Here is a 22,887-nt window from a genome sequence, read left to right as displayed (position 1 = left end):
TATATATATATATTAATACTTGTAGGTATTTTTTAGATACATCTGTTCATTTGATGGGCTTTCTGGAGTACAGGGTCTTTCAACTTCTTAGATGTTTGTGTACAGTAAATGTTAGCATTTTAGGCTGTGGTCATGGCTAGAAATTTAGTATGGTTGAATGGTCACCCTTATCCTGATTCCCTGATTGGGCTTGGGCATGGTCTAGGCACACTTGCTGACCTCTCACTCTAACAATAGCAGGTAATAACACAGACTGTTTTCTCCTTTACAGCCAAGCTTCCTGATTAGGTTCTTGGCATTGGAAGGAAACTGGCCTCATTCTATGAACAGATGACTGCTGTTCATGTCAGCTTAGAATAACTGGCACTTGTTTGTGGCTAGCCAGCTAATCCCATGGGTAAGGAATTTTACTGCAGCAGTAATCCTTGGATGGAAACATAAGATTTTTAAGGTGAGTGCTCTCACATCTCTATACTTATTTGTGTAATGTTTGACAGTTTTCTCAGATTCTGAGTTTGGAAAATTAAAAAAAATATATATTTTTTCAGAATTCTGGTACAAAAGTCAGGAGACCAGCCGGACACAATTAACGCTGTTGGTATTGCTGCATCAAGGCAGACTACAGTACCTCATGGAAAGAAAGGTAAAAATAATTTTCCATTTTGTACTTTATTTCCTTTTAAATATACAGAAAATATAGTTTGATAAAACTTTTTTCACCCCCCCCCCCCAGCCAACTAGAGCTTCCCACGTTTTCCATTTAAAAATGCCCTGCTTGCAGTCTGGGTAGGGTCCACTTTTCCATGGATGTCTGAGAGTAGGGTGACACTTGTTCTCAGACTGGGGGAACACAATGGTCAGCTTTGGTGGTGTGAATCTTGGTGATCTTTTCCATCCTTTCTCCCATCCCCTCCATTGATGATCTGTATATGTCCTATTCCCATGTTGCAATATTCTTACTGTGGGATCTTCTGCCTCAGGCAACCTGAACATCTGCTCCTATACAAAAGCTTTCAGCCTGATTGCTGTTTGTGCATGGGACGTCATCCTAGGGCCATAAGCCAGGGACCTTAAATGACACGTCTACACGCACTGACCTCAGAACTTTTCTGCTGCAGTCGAACGTCAGATCAATTACATCACTCCTCTCTATTAGGACGTCTAAAGCTAAGTACTGTGGTGGGGATTTTTTGCTTATTTTAATTGCTTGAGCTTGGTTTGCTGGTTTGACATTACCCGATATCCACTAAGAAGGGTAAATGCCGATGTGGGTGTTAAATTCCACCTAAGTACACCCATAAACTTCTGTCTTGTGTCTCGGCCAGGAACACAACCATACCTCCTGATCCATCTGCCAGTCCTTCATCCCTAAAACTCTTAGATGTTTGGCTGCCCTTAACCTGTGCTTAAAAAAATCAAAGGCTTAAGAAGCTAGCCCCTTAGGATGGATCTAGAATTGGCTGACCTAATGGAACCACCAAAGAAAAAGGCCAAAGTTTCACAGCCTGTCACCACTGCCCCTCTGTCATCGGATGCCCCACCAACTGCTGATATAGGAGTTGAAGGACATCCGCTAGAGCCATCTGCTTCTACAGCTCCCCTTGAGGTAGCAGTCTCCGAAGTGCCGGCACATCCAATCAGACATTGGTTATTTCTGATGTTGAGGGGGAACCGGGTTCCACAGGATGCCCTTCTGGATCTCAGGAATCTGTCTTCTTCCTTTGGTAAGGCCTCAGAATGAAGGGCTATATTGTCTCCCAAAACTACTCCCTTTAAAAAGAAGGCAAAAAACATTTATCTACCCCTCCTGAAGGACAACCAGACTGGCAGTCTTTTATTCAGTCCCTGATGCAGGCATTCATGGCCTTTAGGCCTACATCTTCCTTAGCCCTCTCTATTCCAGTGCTCAGCTGAAGGCCTACTTCTGCTGCCTCGCTCCTTCCCTCCTTCCCTCCTTTCCTCAGGAAGAAGAAGAGGCCATCTCCTTCTGCTCCCAAATAGCCTCTCCCCTGGAATATTATTATCCAGATGAGGAATCTGTTGAAGGAGATTTCCCTCCAGAGGACATGACATTTGGTGAAACTGTCACTAAGATGAAAGAGTACTTCAAATGGGATACTTCCCAAATGATCCCTGCATACCTTGACACATTTGCTTCTTGCTCTAAGAACCGTGACTCTCCGCCACCTGCCCCAAAGAGACCAGCCAGTTTCTATAAGGTGCCTGATGACCACAAATTCCTAATAAAAACACCCCTTGGTGGACTCTGCTGTTATAGCTGTGGCCCCAGATAGACAGTCTAGTTTGCTCCCTTTTTCGTCTGTTTTACCATCTGGTAAAGACAGTAAAATTATAGATAGGCTGGGCAAGAAGACTTGCACCTGTCCAACCCTGGCCTTCAGAGCTATTGACTACCAAACACACATTGTGAAATATGCCTTGAACTTGGTATCCCAAGCCTCTACACTTCTGCCTGACTCTCTTAACACAACTGAAATAGCATCTAAGCTATCACTGGCATCCCAGGTGGCCAGGCACTCCATTAGATGCAGTTATGATGCAGCAGAGGCTTCTGCTAGATCAGCCGCAACTGCATCAGTTCTGCGAAGATACTCCTGGATTAGGCTTCAACCACTGCTAGAAGATTTTAAGTCCAAAATCCTTGATGCTACTCTTGATCATAACCTTCTGTTTGGTAAGCAGTCTGCAGAACTATTAAAAATCTACAGGAGAAGAGCAAAGCCCTACAGGATATTAAACACCTGCTGGTATCACCTATAAGCAAGTACTATAGAAATTATCCTGCCAAAACATCCTATGTTAGAAGGGCCCCCTCCATGACCACCCCTTCTACCAGGACTATCTCTTCTCAGCCAGCCCAAAGACTGTCGTTTCAGGGCAGAAATAATGGCAATCAGCAAACACCACCAAGCAGAGATGAAATACGTCACCCAGAGCCAGAGCCACAAAAAACAAGAGTCCAGTCCATCATATGATGTGGTGGTGGTGTTTGATTATTATGTCAGTTGTTTTCCTGTTTTTTCAGAAATAATGGCAACAAAGTGCCTTGACCCCCCCCCCCCCCCGTCTTTCTGTCTCTCACTGTCTGACACTTTGGAAAGAAATCACCACAGACCACTGGGTGCTGACAATAGTGGAAACATGATATTTCCTATCTTGGCAGAAGAGACCCACCCCACAGGGTTCTTTTCCCACCCAAAAATCAACTTCACCTAATTCCTCACTATCCAGGACCTACAGGCACAAGGCACCGTAGAACCCATCCCATCAGAACAAGAAGGAAAAGGTTTTTACTCTAGATTCCTCCTAGTTCTAAAAAAAGGATGGACCATGGATACCTGTCTTGGAATTATCCATTCTAAATCTATTTCCAAAAGTCCCCTCTTTCAGAATGTTGTCCCTACAGACCCTGCTTCCACTATTGCCACCACAAGAATTCCTGGCCACTTTGGACCTGATGCAGGCTTACCTCCACATCCCTATGCACCCAAACTACAAGAAATACTTTAACTTTGCTGGATCTTGCTCACATTTTCAATTTACTGCCTTGCCTTTTGGTTTGTCCACTGCACCAAGGGTTTATACCAAATGTGTATCTTTTGCCATAGCCCTCTGCAGGACCAAGGGCATACAAATCTATCCCTAACTAGACGATATTCTAATTGCATGAAAAGGAGACCCTCAAATCATCACCAGTTTTCTGTTCCTGCTTCAGAGACTAGTTTTCACACTGAACATTCCCAAGTCATCTCTATCCTCAGAGCAAGACAAGGTCTTCCTGGGTTCAGGATTTGGACAGACCTAATGAAAGCATTTTTACCCCAAGACAAAGTAGTCTCCCTGACTATTTCCAGGACCTCCTCCAGAGAGACCAGCTTTCACAAGACAGTTTACGCACCTTCTGGGTCTTATGGCAGCCACCATCCCCATGCTTCCTCTGGCCAGAATGCACATGAGGAAGCTCCAGTGGTACTTAAAGAACGTATGATCCCAGCACAGTCATCCTCTAGACATTCAAATACCTTTCCTGCTTTGTCTACAAACAGAACTAAGGTGGTGGTTACAACATGTTCATAGGAATTCAGGACTGCCTGTCCTAACCCCCAACCTACACACACACACACACACACACACACACACACACACACACACACACACACACACACACACAGTAGCTCAACATATGTACACAGATGCTTCTGATCTGGGCTGGGGGGGTTACCTTGGCAGGCATACCTCTTGAGGAAATATATCAATGTCAGGGAAATGACGGTGGTTCATTTAGCCCTGAAGGTTTTCCTCCCTATCTTTCAGCCAGGCTTTCTGCTAATCTTCACAGAAAACACCACTGTCATGTGGTACAGCAACAAACAGGGAGGGACCAGGTCCTACCTTCTATGCAGGCTGGCAATGCAAATTTAGCCTCACAGAACAGTTTGTATCTACAGGCAACATACATCCCTTCCCAGGACAACCTTCAGGCAGATCCTGTAAGCATATCATTCTCTCTACATCACAAGTGGATGTTACACAGGGATGTTTTCCTAGACATAGTCCGCCAGTGGGTACATCACATGCAGATCTGTTTGCCTCCCCCAAGAACAGACAGCTGAGAAAATTTTGTACCAAACACCACTCTCCCCTAACTTGGAGAGTGGACACCTTCATCATCTCTTGGAAGGGACAGTTTCTGTATGCCTTTCCCCCCTTCCCTCTCATTCAAAGTCCTGAAGATCAGGAGAGACATACCAAAAATCTTGCTGGTGACTTCCTACTGGCCAGGGCAGCATGGGTTCCCCCTTCTACAATCCCTCACCATGGGCAGTCACCACAAGTTACCTCACAATGTGGACCTACTCACACAACAGAAGGCAACTCTCATCCATCCATCCATCCATACCTAGATATGCTGACTCTTACTCTCTGGGTGATAAACTTCTAGTACCCTTCAGACACTGCTTCACAGTGGACATGATGTTTTTCGTGTTTCACTGTTGCAGTCATCACATTTGGGTTATCTGCTTGCAGTAGCCCTCAGTCGGCCTGATTATCAAAGTCTTGGGTCCTGCGTCGGTTGCTGTCTCATCTTCCATGACGTCAGATAGTCAGGGGTATAAAGCATGAAGCCGATGCCCATTACATCAGTCTTTCTTGCTGTGCAGTGCTCGAAGCAGAAGCAGTTCGCAAGTGCCGATCGGCCGACTCCTGAAATTTTCATTTTCGAGTTTCAGAACCGAAGTCTTCAATTAAAGCTGGCACCCGCTAGAAACATTTTCTTGCTCTAAACCGATGTCAATAAAAGTCAGTAATTGTATATTTCTTGCGGAAAGCAAATACCTCAAAGATTTTCATTCGTACTGTATTTTTTGCCTAGGCCTTACCACGACGTACCTCGCTGTCAGTTTTGTGCCTTATTTAAACAACAAAAACTATTCATAGTCAGTATATTTACGCTTCTAAATATTTTGGCACTCTGTTCAGTTATCCAGATATGGCTTTGGTAAGCCACCCGACTACCGACTTTCTGAAAAAATGCAAAGATAAAGACAGGCCGCCTAGGTCCAAAGCTGCCGACGACGCTTCTCTTAAGCTAGTCGCCAGTTCGCCAGTACTCGGGCGCTTTTGCAGCCCCTGATACTCGCTACTTCAGAATCGCAGGCCTCTACTGAGACCCATTCGGAGTCCGGTGTGCCGCGAGATGGTTCATCTGTGGAACCTGTGGATGTTAATCGTGTTATACTGCTGCAGTCATCACACTTGGGTTATCCTGTCGTCAGGCGGTCCTGCAGTCAGCCGAATCCCAAAGCCTTGGTCCGGCATCGGCTGTTGTCGCTTCTTCCCTGATGTCAGTGCGACAGGGGTATAAAAGAGGCAGCCGATGCCATTTTCTTCTGTCTTTCTTGCTGTGCGGTGCCCGAAGCAGAAGCAGTTTGCAAGTGCCGGTCTGCCAGCTCCTGAGATTTTCGAATTGAATTTCAGCCCGAAGTCTTCTCTAAAGCTAAGTACCCCGTTGGGGAAACTTTTCTTGCCTCAAACTAATGTCAGACAAAGTTAATAATTGCATTTCTTGTGGGAAGCAAATACCTCATAAGGATTTTCATTCTCATTGTATTCCTTGCCTAGGCCCAGACCACGACGTCTCTGGTTGTCGGTTTTGTGCTAGGTTCAACAAATGTACAATTAAATGTCGGGCAGATTTCGCCCAGTATTATTTTGGCAGAAAATTTAACTATAGCATGCCGTCGGAGCATCCGACATCAGCAATGTTTAAAAAACACAAAGATAAGGATAAACAGCCAAGGCCAAGACCAGTTACCGAGGCCTCAGCCAGGCCTGACGTCGGTTCTCCGGTTTTCTGCGAGGCGCCTACGCAGCCCCTGACTACCGCTGATTCAGAAATTCTGTCGGCCTCCCAGACAGATGCAGCTGGGCCTCAGGAACCGGTTCCACCTCTCCCCTCGGACGCCAGTCCTGATGGTGATCCGTAAATTTTGGATAGGCCTTCGGTTTCTGAAGGTGTCTTCAAACCGGCCACTATCTCTAAGTCTTATGCTAAAGCTCCCTTGAAAGTTAGGAAGCCGGGTCCACACACTCCCCCACAGGCCCCTATGGCTAAAAAACAGATGCTTAAGATGGCTGAGGATTTAATTACCCTTATCAGGGGATCCTAACCCCCCCCTGACAAAAGGCCTAGACTGGAGGAAGATTATCCCTCCTCTGACCAAGCATCCATTTCCTCAGGCAACTCTGAGGACCAGGATTACTCCTTCCCTCCTTATCAGCTAAACCAGACAGATACTACCGAGTTCCTGACACTCATAAGTTTCTATATAAAAGTCCTACTGCAGACCCAGAAACCATTTCCCAGGGTCCCAAAGGGGTTAAGGCCTCTACTGCTAAGAATCCACTTCCTTCTGAAAGAGATTCCAGAGCATTAGAAAGATGGGGAAAGTAAGTGTATACGTCTGCCGCTTTGACCATGAAGGCCTTGAACTGCCAATTCCACATGCTAAAATACCAACAGTACTTGATTACACAGTTAAAACAGAAAATGACCCCTCAGACAGATCAACCTGATTTCAAAGAGATACAGGATTTGCTGCATGCACCAGAACAGGTGATTCATTGGAAGCCTCATGTAGAGCAGCTGTCACAGGGTCTGTAATTCGTAGGCATGTTTGGCTTAAAGAACAAGCCTTACCAGAACATGTCAAAGCAAAGTTATTGGATGCTCCATTGCAGAAAGATGTTTTATTTGGTGTCAAAGCAGAGGAAGTTTTAAAGAAAATGGAAGAAAAGGCAAAATCTGTGCAAACAGTTAAAGATTTTTTACAGGTACAACCTCCTCGTTTCAGCAGGAACTGGCCATCAAAAAACTGGTCCTTTCCTGCATCAGACGGACCCCAAAGAGGTAGGTACAGGCGCCCTAGGGGCAGAGGCCAGCCACAAGGTTCTTTCAGGCCTAGACAATGGCAAACAACATCTCAGAGGGGGAGACGAAAGATCTCAACCCTTCAGGAATCAAACACAATGACTTCCCTCTTCGCCTGCCAAGCAAAATTGCCCTGGCAGCACATTTGGGAGGAAAACTGTCTTTATTTCCACAAAATTGGTGCATTATAACAAAGGACAAATGGATTCTGGATATTATTACCCGAGGATACAGATTTCATTTCCACACTTTACCACGGATGAGAGGCATGCCAAATCTGCCTCCAAACCAATGGGCAGAGGCACAAGCGCAAATATCAGCTCTCATGGATATGAAAGCAATTCAAAAGGTACCTACAAAGGAGCAAGGTCAAGGTTTTTACTCGAGACTATTTCTAGTCCCAAGAAAGGACAAAGCCTGGAGGCCCATTTTAGACCTCTCAATTCTAAACACATACCTGGAGGGTACCCAAATTCAAAATGCTCACACTTCAGCAGCTTCTTCCCATGCTGGGCAAGGAGTCTTGGCTGGTAACGGACCTCAAAGAGCATACCTGCATGTCCCTATCAGACAAGATTGCAGAAGATACCTCAGATTCTTGGCAGGTACAACGCATTATCAATTCTCTGCATTGCCCTTTGGCTTATCTACTGTGCCCAGAGTATTTACGAAATGCCTGGCATCAGTAATTGCATATTGCAGACAACGAGGAATACAAATTTACCCATATCTGGACGACTGCCTGATCCAAGCGGACAGCAAGGACATTCTATTACAGCATCTGGCATTTGTAATACAGCTGCTCAGTTGTCTAGGGTACACAGTAAACAAAAAGAAGTCAAAGCTAATACCCTCGCAACAAATAATATTCCTGGGTGCCAGCTTAAATACAACGGCTCAGATGGCTTTTCTCACGCCAGACAAACAACAATTGACTCATGCCTTCAAAAAGAGTTCCTGTGGTGGGCTCAAGCATGTCAAATAAACAAGGGTCTTCCTTTCGTCTTACCTCCAGCAAGCCAAACTATGACAACAGATTCTTCAGACTATGCCTGGGGAGCACACATGGCAGGACAGTGCATACAGGGCAAATGGTCTGCAAAACAAATGCATCTTCACATCAACCAAAAGGAGATGCTAGCTGTGCAAAATGCACTGACAGCTTTCAAGGACCTCTTGCATCCAGGACAACTACTACTAAGGACAGACAACACAACAGTGATGTGGTACATAAACAAAGGAGGAACACACTCCTACCCTTTATGCAGACAGGCAATGACCTTGTGGAACACAGCATTGAGTTACCAAGTGCAACTGCAAGCACAATTCCTACCAGGAAAGGAAAACATATTGTCAGACAAATTAAGCAGAAATATGGCAGATCCTCACGAGTGGAGACTACACCCACAAGTATTTTCAATGATAACTCAAAGGTGGGGATGTCCAGACATAGATCTATTTGCCTCCCCCAACAATTGCCAACTACAGAAATTTTGCACAAGGACTTATCACTCCTTACCCTGGAAAGTGGACGCCCTATTATTCAGTTGGACAGCATTGACAGTCTATGCCTTCCCACCACTACCTCTACTGAGCAAGGTATTATTGAAAGTCAGATCAGAGAGACCACAAATGATCCTCATTGCTCCGGACTGGCCACGCCAGCACTGGTACCCATTACTAAGGAACATGACTCACAGCCCTCCATGGATCTTGCCTCAATTCGCACTACTGCTGACTCAGAAAAACTCTCTGATACTTCACAGCCAGCTCAAAACTTTAAATTTAGCTGCATGGAGAATGCCTTGAATTTTCAATCAACACTCCTCTCAAAGGACGTCCAGAATGTCATTATGGAGGCCAGAAGGCCCAGCACCAGAAAAACTTACTCAGACAAATGGAAAAGATTTTGTGTATGGAACCAGGCTAAAGGCCAAAATCCTTGGATACCCAACATTCCTCAAATACTGCAGTACTTAACTGAGATGCTACACCAAGGCCTTTCATTCTCATCCATTAAGATCCATGCTTCAGCCATTTCAGCTCAATACAATACAGATCCTCCAATGTTCTCACACCCTTTACTACGGCAGTTTCTCAGAGGGGCTAAGAATATAAGACCCCCCAGAAAGCCCCCAACACCAGCTTGGGACCTGAACTTCGTTTTAGAAAAATTAACACTGCCTCCTTTCGATCCAGCATTCTCAGCAGAACTACAATACTTGTCTTGGAAAACAGCTTTGTTGCTGGCTATTACCTCAGCACGCAGGGTCGGAGAACTACAGGCACTTATGGCAGTGGAACCTTTCATCATTTTCCATCAGGACAGGGTCTCTTTACGAATTAACCCTACCTTTATGCCAAAAGTAGTGTCCAGTGTGGCTTTAAATCAGACCATTCATTTACCCACCTTTTATCCAAACCCCCAGAATAAAGGAGAAAGACTCCTTCACTCTTTGGACATTCACAGACAGCTACGTTACTATTTAGATAAGGCAAAGACCTTCAGAAAAACTGACCAACTCTTTGTATCCTATGCTGCAGGTTCATAAGGAAAGGCCATTTCAAAACAGACCATCTCCAAATGGATAGCACATTGTATCCGCTTTTGCTACTCGCACCATGGGAAAGCAGTGCCTGTTAATATTAGGTCCCATTCTACCAGGGCTACAGCAACCTCAGCAGCCTTTCTCAGGGGGGTTCCAACCAAGGACATTCTGGAGGCAGCTACTTGGAGTTCAGTGCACACCTTTACCAAGCACTACCACCTTCCTTTATACTCAAAATCCAGAGCTGGTTTTGCCACTGCAGTGCTGCAGGGCATCCTAGCTTCGCCTAACCCAGTTTAGTACCAGCCACCCATCCATAGCTTTGGGATTCAACCCAAGTGTGATGACTGCAGCAGTATAACACGATGAACATAGTACAGTTTTGTACCTACCATAAATGTAGATGTTCGAGTGTATATACTGCTGCAGTCCAGGTTACCCTCCCACCATCCCCTCTACATACCAGGGTGTTAGTTATAGCTCCATGTTCATCAGTCAGTTGGATGCATGTCTATATGGTGTATTTGCTAATAGTACTATTGTTTATCTTCTAAGGAATTTTTGCATAGCTTTTTTGTTTTGCCTTCCTAGTTGGGGGCACCTGACATCTGGGGCAAGAAAAACTGAAGAAAATGGTGTCTGCTGCCTCTTTTATACCCCTGTCGCACTGACGTCAGGGAAGAAGCGACGACAGCCGAAGCCGGACCAAGGCTTTGGGATTCAGCCGACTGCGGGACCACCTGACGACAGGATAACCCAAGTGTGATGACTGCAGCAGTATATACACTCGAACATCTACATTTATGGTAGGTACAAAACTGTACTATTTCTCTGAGCCGCTGTGCAGGCACCAGCTTCTGAGGGTGTATTCAGGCCTACTTACTGACTTGCATATTAAACCAATGCCATCTTCTTCTTCAAGGCCTAAAACCCGATCCATTCCTAGAAAACTGACGCCCAAACTGCATGGTCAGGCCTCTATGCCTAAAAATAAACGATAAGAATGGCTGAAGACCTTATTACTTTAATCAGGGGAAGCCAACCTTCCCCCTCTAAGAGACCCAGGACTGAATTTGGTTATGATTCTTCTGATCAGGATTCTGAAATTTCTGTTTCTTCTGAGATGACCAGGATTTACCCTTATCTACCTATGAGGATTCTGATGCAAAAGACTCTATTCCCTCTGCTTCCCCTCCAGTGGATTTCTCTTTTGGTGAATCCTTGCATACTCTCAGGGAGCATTTCCACTGGGAAAGCCAGGATTACTCTGATTCTAAAAAGAGGCTTAGGGATTTCTTACTCCTGCCCCTGTACTGGACATTGTCGATGCCTTTACGGAGTCCAACTTAGACCCTGACTCCTTACCTCCTACTCCCAGAAAACCTGATGGATATTACAGGGTTCCTGACTCTCAAGTTCCTCTTTAAAAATCCTAATGCAGAGCCTGATACCATTTCACAGGGATCCAAAGGCATAAAGGCTACTACTGCCAAAAATCCTACCTCCTCTGATAGAGGTTCAAAGTATCAGCAGCATATTATTAGATTGCTTAAACAGAAAATGTTGATTCATGACTATGCTGAAAATAAGGATTTACAGGATTTAATGCATTCTGCTGAACAAGTTAGAAAACAAACTTTGCAATGTGGTTTTGATTCACTAGAGGCATCTTGCAGGGCTGCTGTTACTGGGTTTGTACTTATAAGGCATGCTTGGCTTAAGGAGCAATCTTTGCCAAATCATGTTAAAGCTAAATTGTTGGATGCTCCCTTAAACCAGGACCGCCTGTTTGGCAACAAAGCTGAAGAAGTACTTAAACAGATGGAGGAAAAAGCTAAATCTATGAAACTGTTAGATTTCTTGCAAGTGCAGCCTCCGAGATTTAGTAGGCATTGGCCCTCTAAGAATTGGTCCTTTCCTGCCTCTTCCAGGCCTTCTCAGTCCAAACCCAGAACCAGCAGAACACACAAGCTTCAATCCCAAGGTACACACAGGACTAAGCACTGGGGGGGTGGGCTCCCACTTCCAAAGCAGGGAGTAGTAAGACCCCCCCCCCCTTATGGTAAACTGTCTCAATGACTTAACTTTAAAACTTCCAAGCTCTTCTCAATGGGCTGCTCCTTTAGGGGGACATATTGCTCAGCAGGCAAAAAACTGGGAACTCATTACCCAGGACAAATGGGTTTTAAATATAGTTTCCCAAGGATACAGATTCCACTTCCACACTTTACCAACCCCAAATGGTTGGCCATATCTATCCCTAAATCAGTGGGCAGAAGCTCAAAAGCAAGTTCTCTCTCTCAAGTATAAGGGCTATTCAGACGCTCCCAAAAGAGGAAAAGGGACAAGGTTTCTACTCAAGACTTTTTCTGGTGCCCAGAAAAGACGACAACTGGCATCCTATCCTGGCTCTCTATCCTAAACACTTTTTTGGTGAACCCAAAATTCAAGATGCTAACTCTTTAGTTGCTTAATATGCTAGACAAGGATGCCTGGTTGGCAACACTGGATTTAAAAGAAGCCTACCTGTATATCCCAATCAGGGAATCTTGCAGAAGATACCTACGCTTCAAAGTAGGCTTCATGCACTATCAGATTTTCTTCATGTTTCACTGTTGCAGTCATCACATTTGGGCTATCTGCTTGCAGTAGCCCTCAGTCGGCCTGATTAACAAAGTCTTGGGTCCTTCATCAGTTGCTGCCTCCTCTTCCGTGATGTCAGGTCGTCAGGGGTATAACACATGCAGCCGACGTTATTACATCAGTCTTTCTTGCCGTGCAGTAGCAGAAGCAGATGTTCATCGTGCTATGCTGCTGCAGTCATCACATTTGGGTTATCCTGCCGTCAGGCAGTCCCGCAGTCGGCCTGAATTCCAAAGCCTTGGTCCGGCGTCGGTTGTCGTCGCTTCTTCCCTGACGTCAGTGCGGCAGGGGTATAAAAGAGGCAGCCAATGCCATTTTCTTCAGTCTTTCTTGCCGCGCGGTGCCCGAAGCAGAAGCAGTTTGCGAGTGCCGGTCGGCCAGCTCCTGAGATTTTCGAACAGAAATTCAGCCGAAGTCTTCTATAAAGCTAAGTACCCCGATGGGGAAATTTTTCTTGCCTCAGACCGATGTCAGACAGTTAATAATTGTATTTCTTGTGGGAAGCAAGTACCTCATAAGGATTTTCATTCTTATTGCTTTCCTTGCCTAGGCCCAGACCACGACGTTTCTGTTTGTCGGTTTTGTGCTAGGTTCAATAAACGCACTATTAAGCGGCGGGCTGATACCGCCCAACATTATTTTGGCAGAAAATTCAACTACATTGTCGTCGGAACCTTCGACTACCGCTATGTTTAAAAAACGCAAGGACAAAGACCGGCAGCCTAGACCAGATACCGAGGTCTCGGTTAGGCCTGCCGCCGGATCTTTGGTATTCAGTGAGGCGCCTACGCAGCCCCTGACTACCGCTCATTTATAAAATACGACTACCTCTCAGTCAGAATCTACTGGGCCACTGGAGCCGGTTCCTCCTCAACTTGCAGACGCCAGCCCTGGCGGCGATCCGGAGACTATGGACAGGCCTTCGGTTTCAGAAGGCGTCTTTAAACCGACGACTCTTTCCATTAAGTCATACGCTAAGCTTCCAAAGGTTAAGAAACCGGGTCCACAGACTCCCATACAGGCCCCTATGCCTAAAAAACAGATGCTCAAAATGGCGGAGGACCTGATTACCCTTATCAGAGGTTCCCAGCCCCCTCCTGACAAAAGGCCTAGACTGGAGGAAGATTTACCTCCTCCTGATCAGGAATCCATTTCCTCATCAGACTCTGAGGAACAGGATTACCCCTTCCCTCTCTATGAAGACTCAGATGCTGAGGAGTCTTCCCTCTGTCCCCCCCCCCCCCTGAAGACTTCTCTTTTGGGGAAACCCTGCACACCATGAGAGAGCATTTCCACTGGGAAGGACAAGATTACTGTGACTCCAAGAAAGGACTTCATGAATTTCTTCTTTTGCCTCAGCATAGACCCCTAGCCATTCCTCCTGTTTTAGACATTCTGGATGATGTCTACACTGAATCCAGTCTAAATCCAGATTCCTTACCTCCAGCACCACCTAAACCAGACCGATACTATCGAGTCCCTGACTCTCACAATTTTTATATAAAAGCCCTGCTGCAGACCCAGAAACCATTCCCCAGGGTCCCAAAGGGGTTAAGGCCTCTACTGCTAAGAATCCACTACCTGCGGAAAGAGATTCCAGGGCATTAGAAAGATGGGGGAAAAGTGTATACCTCTGCCACTTTGGCCATGAGGGCATTAAACTGCCAATTCCACATGATTAAATACCAGCAGTACTTGCTTACTCAGTTAAAACAGAAAATGATCCCTCAAACAGATCAACTAGATTTCAAAGGGATGCAAGATTTGTTGCATGCAGCAGAACAAGTGGGAAAACATACCTTGCAGTGTGGTTTTGATTCTTTGGAGGACTCATGTAGAGCAGCAGTCACAGGGTCTGTAATACGTAGACATGCTTGGCTAAAAGAGCAGACCTTACCCCAGAACATGTCAAAGCAAAGTTACTGGATGCTCCACTGCAAAAGGATGCGTTATTTGGTGTCAAAGCAGAGGAAGTTTTAAAGAAAATGGAAGAAAAGGCAAAATCAATGCAAACAGTTAGATTTTTTACAGGTACAACCTCCTCGCTTCAGCAGAAACTGAGTACCTTCAGGCCTAGACAATGGCAAACAACTCAGAGAGGGGGAGACGACAGATCTCAACCCTTCAGAAAACAAACTCAATGACTTTCCTCTTCGCCTGCCAAGCAAAATTGCCCAGGCAGCACCTCTAGGAGGAAAACCGGCTCTTTTCCCACAAAATTGGCACATCATATCAAAGGACAAATGGGTTCTGGATATTATTACCCGAGGCTACAGATTTCATTTTCACACTACCACGGATGAGGCATGCCAAATCTGCCAACAAACCAATGGGCACAGGCACAAAAGCAAATTTCAGCTCCCATGAACATGAAAGCAATTCAAAAGGTACCTGCAAAAGAGCAAGGTCAAGGATTTTACTCAAGACTGTTTCTAGTACCAAGAAAGGACAAAGCCTGGAGACCCATCTTAGACCTTTCAATTCTAAACACGTACCTGGACATTCCCAAATTCAAAATGCTCACACTACAGCAGCTTCTTCCCATGCTGGGCAAGGAGTCTTGGCTGGTAAGATTGGACCTCCAAGAGGCATACCTGCATGTCCCTATCAGACAAGATTGCAGAAGATACCTCAGATTTATGGCAGGCACAACGCATTATCAATTCTCTGCATTGCCCTTTGGCTTATCTACTGCGCCCAGAGTATTCACAAAATGCCTGGCATCAGTAATTGCATACTGCAGACAGCGAGGAATACAAATTTATCCATATCTGGACGACTGCCTAATCCAAGTGGACAGCAGAGACATCCTACTACAGCATCTGGCATTTGTAACAAAGTTGCTAAGTTGCCTAGGGTACACAGTAAACAAAAAGAAGTCAAAACTAATACCCTCTCAAGAAATAATTTTCCTGGGTGCCAGCTTGAATACAACGGCCCAGATGGCTTACCTCACGCCAGACAAGCAAAAACAACTGGCTCAGTACTTCAAAAAGATGGCAACTTCTACCCAGCTCACTGCAAGGAAATTCCTGCAGGCATTGGGGTACATGGCATCCTGCATTCAACTAATTGCATATGCAAGGCTGCATATGAGAAAACTACAATGGTACCTAAAAAGTGTATGGTCCCAACACAGACACAGCCTCGAAGCAACTATAACTCTCATTCCCTGCCTTCAAAAAGAGTTTCTATGGTGGGCTCAAGCATGCCAAGCAAACAAGGGCCTTCCTTTTGTCTCACCTCCACCAAACCAAACCTTGACAACAGAATCATCAGACTACGCCTGGGGTGCACACATGGCAGGACAATGCATACAGGGCAAATTGTCTGCAAACCAAAGGCAACTACACATCAATCAAAAGGAGATGCTAGCTGTAAAAAATGCACTAACAGTCTTCAAGGACCTTTTGCATCCAGGACAACTTCTAATAAGGACGGACAACACCACAGTTATGTGGTACATAAACAAGGAGGGACGCACTCCTACCCACTATGCAGTCAGGCAATGGACTTGTGGAACACAGCATTAACTTACCAAGTACAACTGAAAGCACAACTCCTGCCAGGAAAAGAAAACATTTTGGCAGACAAATTAAGCAGAAATTTGACAGACCCTCACGAGTGGAGACTACACCCACAAGTATTCTCAATGATAACTCAAAGGTGGGGACCACCAGACATAGATCTGTTTGCCTCAACCAACAATTGCCAGCTACAAAAATTTTGCACAAGGACTTATCCCATGGCCTGGAAAGTGGATGCCCTATCATTCAGTTGGACAGCATTGTCAGTCTACGCCTTCCCACCTCTGCCTCTACTGACCCAGCTATTACTGAAAGCCAGATCAGAGAGACCACAGATGATCCTCATTCCCCCGGACTGGCCACGTCAACACTGGTACCCACTACTACGAAACTTGACAGCCCTCCATGGATCTTACCTCAATTCCCTCTGCTGCTAACCCAACAAAACTCTCAGATCCTTCACAATCAGCTAAGGACCTTAAATCTAGCTGCATGGAAAACACCTTTAAATTATCAAACAACACTTCTCTCAAAGGACGTCCAGAATGTAATTTTGGAGGCCAGGAGGCCCAGCACCAGAGAAACTTACTCAGACAAATGGAAAAGATTTTGTGTATGGAGCCAGGCCAGAAGCCTAAATCCTGGCATTCCAAATATTCCGCACATACTCCAATATCTGAGATGCTACACAAAGGCCTTTCTTTCTCATCCGTAAAGATCCATGCTTCAGCCATTTCAGCTCAATATGATACGGTTCCTCCCATTTTCTCTCATCCTTTGCTAAGGCAGTTTCTCAGAGGGGCAAAAAATATAAGACCCCCCAGAAAACCACCTACTCCAACTTGGGATCTAAATTTTGTTAACACTTCCTCCTTTCGAACCAGCCTTTTCAGCAGAGCTTCAGTACTTGTTATGGAAGACAGCCCTGCTGCTGGCTATCCCCTCAGCACACAGTCTCTCAGAACTGCAGGCACTTATGGCAGTGGAACCTTTCATAATTTTCCATCAGGACAGAGTATCTTTACGCACCAACCCTTCCTTCATGTCAAAGGTAGTATCCAGTGTGGCTCTCAGTCAGACCATACACTTGCCCACCTTTTATCCAAACCCACAGAATAAAGGAGAGAGACTCCTTCACTCTTTGGACATTCACAGACACTTACGTTACTGTCTGGACAGGACAAAGGCCTTCAGAAAATCTGACCAACTCCTTGTATCCTATGCACCAGGCTCAGAAGGAAAGGCTATTTCAAAACAGACCATCTCCAAATGGATAGCACATTGCATCCACTTTTGCTACTCACACCACGGGAAAGCAGTGCCTGCTAGTATTAGGTCTCACTCTACCAGGGCTACAGCAACCTCAGCAGCCTTCCTCCGAGGAGTCCCAACAAAGGACATTCTGGAGGCAGCTACCTGGAGTTCAGTGCACACCTTCACCAAGCATTACCACCTTCCTCTGTACACAAACACCAGAGCTGGGTTTGCCACTGCAGTTCTGCAGGGCATCTTAGCTGCACCTAACCCAGTTTAGCTCCTACCACCCAACCATAGCTTTGGGACTCTACCCAAATGTGATGACTGCAGCAGCATAGCACGATGAACATAGTACAGTTTTGTACCTACCATAAATGTAGATGTTGGAGTGGTTATGCTGCTGCAGTCCAGGTTACCCTCCCTCCATCCCCTCTACCTAACAAGGCTTTTCTTATACCTCCATGTACTTCAACCTTTGGTATGCATGTCTATATGGTGTATTTGCTTACAGCTAGTACCATTGCTTTGCACTAAGACATGTTTTGCAAGCTTCTTATTTTGCCTTCTTAGTTTGGGGCACCTGACATCTGGGGCAAGAAAAACTGAAGAAAATGGCGTCTGCTGCCTCTTTTATACCCCTGCCGCACTGACGTCAGGGAAGAAGCGATGACAACCGACGCCGGACCAAGGCTTTGGAATTCAGGCCAACTGCAGGACCGCCTGACCGGCAGGATAACCCAAATGTGATGACTGCAGCAGCATAACCACTCTAACATCTACATTTATGGTAGGTACAAAACTGTACTTTCGCAAGTCCCAGTCGGCCGACTCCTGAAATTTTCGATGTTCGTGTTGCACTGCTGCAGTCATTACACTTGGGTTATCCTGCCGTCAGGCAGTCACGCAGTCTGCCAGAGTTCCAAAGTCTTGGTCTGGCATCTGTTGCTGTCGCTTCTTCCCTGACATCAGTGCACCAGGGGTATACAAGATGCATCCAACGCCATTTTCTGCCGTCTTTCTTGCCGCATGGTGCCCGAAGCAAAAGCAGTTTGCAAGTGCCGGTCGGCCGACTCCTGAGATTTTCTAAGTTGAATTTCAGATCCGAAGTCTTCAATAAAGCCAAGTACCCCGTTGGGGAAACTTTTTTCTTGCCTCAGACCGATGTCAGAACAAGTTAATAATTGTATTTCTTGTGAGAAGCAAATACCTCATAAGGACTTCCACTCTTACTGTATTCCATGCCTAGGCCATGATCATGACGTCACTAGTTGTCGGTTTTGTGCTAGATTTAACAAACGCACTATAAAACGACGTTTTGATTTTGCTTTGCACTACTTTGGCCGAAGGTTCAATTATACTATGCCGTCGGATCAACCGACTACCACAATTCTGAAAAAACGCAAAGACAAGGATAAAGACAGGTATCCGAGGTCCAAAACAGACGACGAAGCCTCTTCTAGGCCAGTCGCCGGTTCTCAGTGAGGTGCTTTTGCAGCCCCTGACACCCGCTACCTCAGAGCCACAGGCCGCCTCCAACTCCCACGTGGAGACAACTAGGCCTCTGGAAACTCAAGGTATTGGGCCTACGGAAACTAATCCCTCAGATGGGTCCGGCGCCGCTGAGCAGGCATCGGCTTCTGAGGGTGTTTTCAGACCTTCACAACTTACCATTAAAACAACAGCCAAGACAAAGACACCATTAAAGACAAAGAAGCAATTACAGCATTCTGGACAGTCCTCCATGCCTAAGAAACAGATGCTTAAATTGGCCGAAGACCTCATTACTCTAATCAGGGGTTCCCATCCCCCTCCTGAGAAAAGACCTAGGCAGGATACAGACTGATACCTCTGATCACGTTTCCATTTCCTCTGATTCCTCTTCAGACCAGGGATGCTCTCTTCCCCCCATGAGGACTCTGATGCTGAAGAATCTATCCCTTCAGCCTCTCCTCCTGAGGATTATTCTTTTGGGGAAACTTTACATACCATGAGGGAGCATTTCCATTGGGAAAGTCAGGATTATTCAGAATCCAAGAAAAGGCTCAGGGACTTCCTTCTATTGCCTCAGCACAGGCCCCTGGCTCTTCCGCCTGTGTTAGATATTGTGGATGATGTGTTCTCTGAATCCAGCTCATCTCCTGATTCTTTGCCCCCTGCACCAGCCAAGCCAGATAGGTATTAGAGTCCCTGACTCTCAAGTTTCTTTATAAAAACCCTTCTGCTGATCCAGAAACTATTTCCCAGGGTCCCAAAGGGGTTAAGGCTTCCATTGCAAAAAATCCAGTCCCCTCTGACAGAGATTCTAGAGCATTGGATAGGTGGGGGAAGAAAGTTTACACTTCTGCAACTTTAGCAGTAAGGGCTTTAAATTGCCAGTTTCACATGCTTAAGTACCAACAATATTTAATGGCTCAGTTAAAACAGAAAATGCTTGCAAGCTCAGAAGCTCCTGACTATAAAGAAATGCAGGATTTATTACATGCATTTGAACAGGTGGGAAAACGTACTCTGTAATGTGGTTTTGATTCTTTAGAGGCCTCTTGTAGAGCCGCAGTTACAGGTTCTGTGATTCGAAGACATGCTTGGTTAAAAGAACAGAGTTTACCTGATCGTGTTAAGGCAAAATTATTGAATGCTCCTTTACAGCATGATACCTTGTTTGGTGTTAAGGCAGAAGAGGTGTTAAAGAAAATGGAGGATAAAGCTAAATCTATGCAAACAGTCAAAGATTTCTTACAGGTGCAGCCACCTCGATTTAGCAGAAATTGGCCTACAAAGAATTGGTCCTTTCCAGTGTCAGACAGGCCACAGAGAGGCAGATACAGATGCCCAAGAGGCAGATCTCAACCCCAAGGCTCTAACAGACAACGACAGTGGGGTACCTCAACCCCAAAAGGAGGTGAGAACAAATCTCAACCATACAGAAAACAGCCCCAATGACTTCCCCCTTGGTACGCCAAGCACTTCCCTTTTGGCAGCCCCCTTAGGGGGAAAACTAGCACTTTATCAAAATTGGCAAACAATCACCCAAGACAAATGGGTTCTGAATATTGTGTCTCAAGGTTACAGGTTCCACTTTCACACTTTACTAAGGCTAAAAGGAATGCCAAACCTGCCACAAAATCAATGGGCAGAGGCTCAAAAACAAATATCTGTCAGTCCTCATGGACATGAGAGCTATTCAAAAAGTACCACAGCAGGAACAAGGACAAGGATTTTACTCAAGACTCTTCCTGGTCCCCAGAAAGGACAAAGCCTGGAAACCCATACTAGACCTTTCAACTCTAAATACTTACCTGGATGTTCCGAAATTCAAAATGTTGACACTACAGCAGCTTCTTCCCATGCTGGGCAAGAAGGCTTGACTTGTTACTCTGGACCTCAGAGGCATACCTGCATGTCCCTATCACACAAAATTGCAGAAGATGCCTCAGATTCAAAGCTGGTACAATGCACTACCAATTCTCTGCACTGCTCTTTGGCTTATCTACTGCACCCAGGGTCTTTACAAAGTGCCTGGCACCAGTAATTGCATTTTGCACACAAAAAGGAATTCAAATATATCCATACCTGGACGACTGCCTCATTCAAGCAGAGACAAAGGACATTCTTCTAAAGCATCTGGTGTTTGTAAAAAGGTTGCTAATTTCTCTAGGGTACACAGTAAATGAAAATAAGTCAAAACTAGCGCCCTTACAACAGATAATATTCCTGGGTGCCAGCTTAAATACAATGGCCCAGATGGCTTATCTCACGGCAGACAAACAAGGACAACTGACTCAATATTTTCAATTACTGGCAAAAAAGTCCCGTCTCCCTGCAAGAAAAATTCTGCAGGCCCTGGGATTCATGGCATCCTGCATACTACTAATTCCATATGCCAGACTGCATATGAGGAAATTACAGTGGTACCTAAAAAGTGTTTGGACTCAACACTCACAGTTTAGAAGCAGTGATACCAATAATTCCCTACCTACAACAGGTGTTTCGATGGTGGGCACAGGCATGTCACCTCAACAAGGGTCAGCCTTTCACTCTACCCACAGCCAGGCAGACACTAACAACAGATGCTTTGGATTACGCCTGGGGAGCACACATGGCAGGAAAATGTATTCAGGGCAAGTGGACCACAGACCAAATGCATCTTCACATCAATCAAAAAGAGATGTTGGCTTTTCAGAATGCCCTAACAGCTTTCAAGGACCTTCTGCATCCAGGACATTTATTAAAGACAGACAACACCACAGTAATGTGGTACATAAACGAGCAAGGGGGCACTCATTCTTATCCCCTATGCAGACAAGCCATGACCTTGTGGAACACAGCTCTAACTTATCAAGTTCATCTGCAAGCACAATTCCTGCCAGGAAAGAAAAATACTCTGGCAGACTATCTAAGCAGAAATATCATGGACCCTCACAAATGGAAATTGAATCCACAAATCTTCAGCATGGTAATGCAAAAATGGGGATGCCCAGACGTAGATCTTTTTGCCTCCCCACTGAATTGCCAACTACAAAAACTCTGCACAAGGACTTACCACATGCAAGCATGGAAAGTGGATGCTCTCTCGTTCAGCTATAAAAGCCTAAAGGTTTATGCCTTCCCACCACTGCCTCTCCTTTCAAAGGTACTCCTAAAAGCCAGACAAGAAAAACCACAGATGATCCTGATTGCTCCAGACTGGCCACGCCAGCACTGGTACCCAATCTTAAAGAACTTAGCTCAAGGCTCACCATGGATTTTGCCTCAAATTTCACACCTTCTGACTCAACAAAACAATCAGATCCTGCACGGTCAGCTCAAAACCCTAAACCTGGCTGCATGGCAGATTCATTAGTCAAACAGGCAACACCTCTGTCTAAAGCTGTTATGGATGTCATTTTGGAGGCCAGGAGGCCTAGCACCAGGAAATCTTACTCGGAAAAATGGAAGAGATTATGCGCCTGGAACCAGGCTCAAAGCATTGACCCTCTTGTCCCAAACATTCCTCAGATTTTACAATACTTAACTGAGATGCTGGACAAAGGCCTATCCTTCTCATCAATTAAGATCCACGCCTCTGCCATCTCAGCGCATTACAACACTGATCCTCCTTTATTCTCTCATCCCTTGCTAAAGCAGTACCTCAGAGGGGCTAAAAACATAAGACCGCCCCGCAGAGCACCAACTTGGGACCTCAATTTAGGTTTGGAAAAACTGACCCTACCACCTTTTGAGCCAGCCGATCTAAAATTTTTATCATGGAAAACAGCTCTGCTCCTGGCAGCAACTTCAGCACGAAGAGTCTCAGAGCTACAGGCAGTATTGGCAGTGGAAGCTTTTATAATCTTTAATCAGGACAGGGTTTCTTTAAGGACTAACCCTTCCTTTATGCCAAAGGTGGTATCTAGTGTGGCTCTTAACCAAACCATCCATTTGCCAACTTTTTATCCAAATCCCCAGAAAAAAGTGGAGA

General features: G+C 45.5%; 1 protein-coding gene across 1 annotated transcript in view; it reads left to right on the top strand.

The window, feature by feature from the left end:
* LOC122810625 overlaps positions 1–22,887 on the top strand; it is a 1,334,722-nt gene that overhangs the window by 1,092,760 nt on the left and 219,075 nt on the right. Inside the window, exon 8 of the mRNA XM_044082201.1 lies at positions 549–643. Coding sequence (XP_043938136.1) covers positions 549–643 — 95 coding nt within the window. The remainder of the gene's footprint in view (positions 1–548; positions 644–22,887) is intronic.

The sequence above is a fragment of the Protopterus annectens genome, chromosome 9.part0 (genome assembly GCF_019279795.1).
Source record: "Protopterus annectens isolate FY-2018-M chromosome 9.part0, PAN1.0, whole genome shotgun sequence".
Lineage (NCBI taxonomy): Eukaryota > Metazoa > Chordata > Ceratodontiformes > Protopteridae > Protopterus > Protopterus annectens.
The sequence above is the reverse complement of the archived record's forward strand: the minus strand, read 5'-3'. Positions and strand labels throughout refer to the sequence as shown.